The following is a 2,767-nucleotide window of genomic DNA, read 5'->3' as shown; positions in this document are numbered from 1 at the left end:
AGACGCAATTTCTTTCTTGAACAATTCATACTTAAGCCCTATTTCTTATTCGAAGTCGCGTAAAAATTAAGTAACTATTGGATCACAAACGTAGAGATCACTGTCGACCTAGACCCCTCGCACATCCACGGCCCTCTTCTGAGCTTTCATCGTGTCGATATTAGTCGACGAAGCTCCTTGTCCTTCAAAGCGATTCCCCGTCTACGATTCCAACTCCTCTATCTTTGACAACGCCTTTTCTAGTTCCGTTTCAAGATGAGCTATCCTCTCTTTGCGTCGCTGCCGAAAACGAGCCGAGGCGTCTGCATTCCGTTTGCATTTTTCATCAGCCTGCTTCGAACCCGTTGACCGTTGGTAGCGCTTCGTCCAAGGCGTTGGCCATGTGGTCCTGAGCCTGCGATTCCACAGTTGCGGATCCGCGGTCTATCGATCAACCGGCGTTCAGATTCGGGTGGAAGCGAGACATTGTCGGCATCCCAGATGTTGGACCTGGCCCTTCAACCACAGATAGGACTGGATACTGGCGGCCTCACGGTACGCATGAGACTAACTTGCCGTTTTCCGTTCCAGGCGAGAACAAGGATCTATTGATATTGAAGTTGCGTTCGGTCCAACCTGCTATTGTCTGTTCGGATAGGAGTGTAGGAGTATGCTCCAAGAATTGCGTAGTCTCTTGAGCGCACAGTAGGAACTTCTTGATTAAAGGTGTCACGTCTTGCAATGCGGACGTCGCACTGGCCGGGTGGAGACGAAGACTGTGCGTCGCTGAGCATCTCGGCAATGCTGGGAAGATGCCCTGCGAAAAGTTATTCGGAAGTTCTCTATCTCGACTCTGAAGTGCACGAACTGTGAGAAGCTCCTCTGTGCCTGGACTCGCTCTCTCCCATCCTGTTCCAAGGATAATATGGAGTCTGTCGCGAATATGAGGACCACAAGGTCTGATGGAAGAGAAAGATTTGGAATATGGCACGACCTTGGTTTGCAAGACGAATTGCGACGGATGCTCATATTTTATATGAGGAACGCCAGCATCACATAACGAGCTTACGACATCTGCACCGAGCATCCCACGGATGACGAGCTGTTCCCGGCATCATTAGCGACCCCGAAGTGGTAAGTTGTCATGTCACACAGGAGTTGGGATCATGAACCGGCTTGTTCAGCTGGCCCGGGTCACAGACGCCACGTCTATTGAGGCGAACGATGGATGGTGTGCACTACGATTTAAGCGAGCCGCGATGAGCGCTGAGCGGTGCCATGTTCTCATAGCTTGAAATGGACCCCCAGGTCTCGTTCAGATTACCCTCCCCTGCGCAATCACATTGTGATCGCTTAGCGCTTCTCCCCCCTGGGAAAACCATCCGTGCAACTCAGAGTCTTAAGCTCTAGGATGAGTTCATACTGACGAACTCGTTCGGACATTTGATTCAGTGTGCAAGGTACTAGACTGTTTTGCAAGCAGCCATCTTCATTAAGCTCCTGACTACAGACGACTATGAAAATTTCTTTTGAGGACTGGAAAACAACGAATATGCTTGATTGCGCAAGGCAGCTCAGGAGCACATCAGACCAAGCTGGTAACCGAGACATACCTCTGCGAACCATGGTCTTGTTCTTTTTCAGAAACAGAACCTGAGATTGTCTGCCCAGATGATAAGACTGGCTCTTCAACGGCCTTATTCTGGAATGATTTTTGAAGCACCAAGGAGAAGTGGAGACCAGATCGAAGGAACTGCAAACCAAGGAATACCTAGGTCTGTCAGATCTAAGAGTTAAGACAAGACAATGGACGACTTACCGCGTCAACCTTTTCATTGGTCCACACGGAAGCGATCCCTGCTACGGAGACGACGTCTACTATCCCAATTCCACCAGAAGCCATGTCACAGGCGGCATTGAGCAACGTCCAAATCCAGAACCAGAAACCAAGCTCCCCTTCCCACCCACGAGGATCCCGATACTGATGCCAGATCCTTCTCGACATCAGCACGACTCCTGGAACCAAAGCAACGACCTGCGCAGCATAAGCAGAAGCGACACCGCATGCCCTGATACGAAGGTCGCTGAGCGGCGAGACAGCGATAATGAGAATGATGCTGACAAGGGACAGATTTGTGCCATGATGCCAGTATGAAGTAACGCTGATGTTCAGGAAGCGAATGCTGAATTTGGACTGAATACGGTCAGAGCACCAGCCTCGCCATCGTTGAGACACTTACGCTCACGAATGCTCGAGCAAAAGAGGAACATTCCACAGCTGCCAATGTCCACCTCGCCCATAGTGGCAACTGAGTAGTCCAGTGAGCGGCGCCCCCGATGATCACGAGAAGAGGCGCAAAGCACTGGCAAATGTAACCCAGTGTCCACAACGCTCGCTGGGGAGAGAAGAAGTACTCAAAGATGGATTTCTGCCGCGCTCTGAAGTCAAAGTAAACAAGAAAGTTCCAAAAGAGCGTTCCGAGAGACGCCGAGGTGCAATCAAGTCGCGAGAATGCTTTCCTGAGGCATATATAAGATATTCTTCACCGAATTAAGCCGTTCCGGGCCACTCAATTTTGAATCAGAATCGGGTGCACATTCAGGGTGTAAATGGATCTTGGCGCACGCCGGCGTGAAAGCGCGCTAATGGTCCTCAAATCGCCCAAATAAGATTCACTTTTACAAAGGTCCAGCGATAAGCTAGTCAATTAATTGTTCTAGCCTTATTTGGATACGCAAGGTAGGACAGTAGGACAGTAGGACAGTAGGACAGTAGGACAGTAGGACA

At 50.1% G+C, this 2,767-nt stretch overlaps 1 protein-coding gene across 1 annotated transcript; it reads right to left on the bottom strand.

The window, feature by feature from the left end:
- Window positions 1-260: 260 nt before the first annotated feature.
- Window positions 261-2,280, bottom strand: EJ05DRAFT_506102 (uncharacterized protein; the record flags this gene model as incomplete). The annotated part of the gene is made up of 5 exons (XM_033747781.1): window positions 261-495; window positions 552-911; window positions 1,593-1,750; window positions 1,799-2,173; window positions 2,272-2,280. The coding sequence occupies 5 exons, from the start codon at window positions 2,278-2,280 to the stop codon at window positions 261-263; spliced, it is 1,137 nt and encodes a 378-aa protein (XP_033594833.1).
- Between the last annotated feature and the right edge of the window lie 487 nt (window positions 2,281-2,767).

The sequence above is a fragment of the Pseudovirgaria hyperparasitica genome (assembly GCF_010093815.1).
Source record: "Pseudovirgaria hyperparasitica strain CBS 121739 unplaced genomic scaffold EJ05scaffold_96, whole genome shotgun sequence".
NCBI lineage: Eukaryota > Fungi > Ascomycota > Dothideomycetes > Acrospermales > Acrospermaceae > Pseudovirgaria > Pseudovirgaria hyperparasitica.
This window is presented reverse-complemented; position numbering and strand designations above follow the sequence as displayed.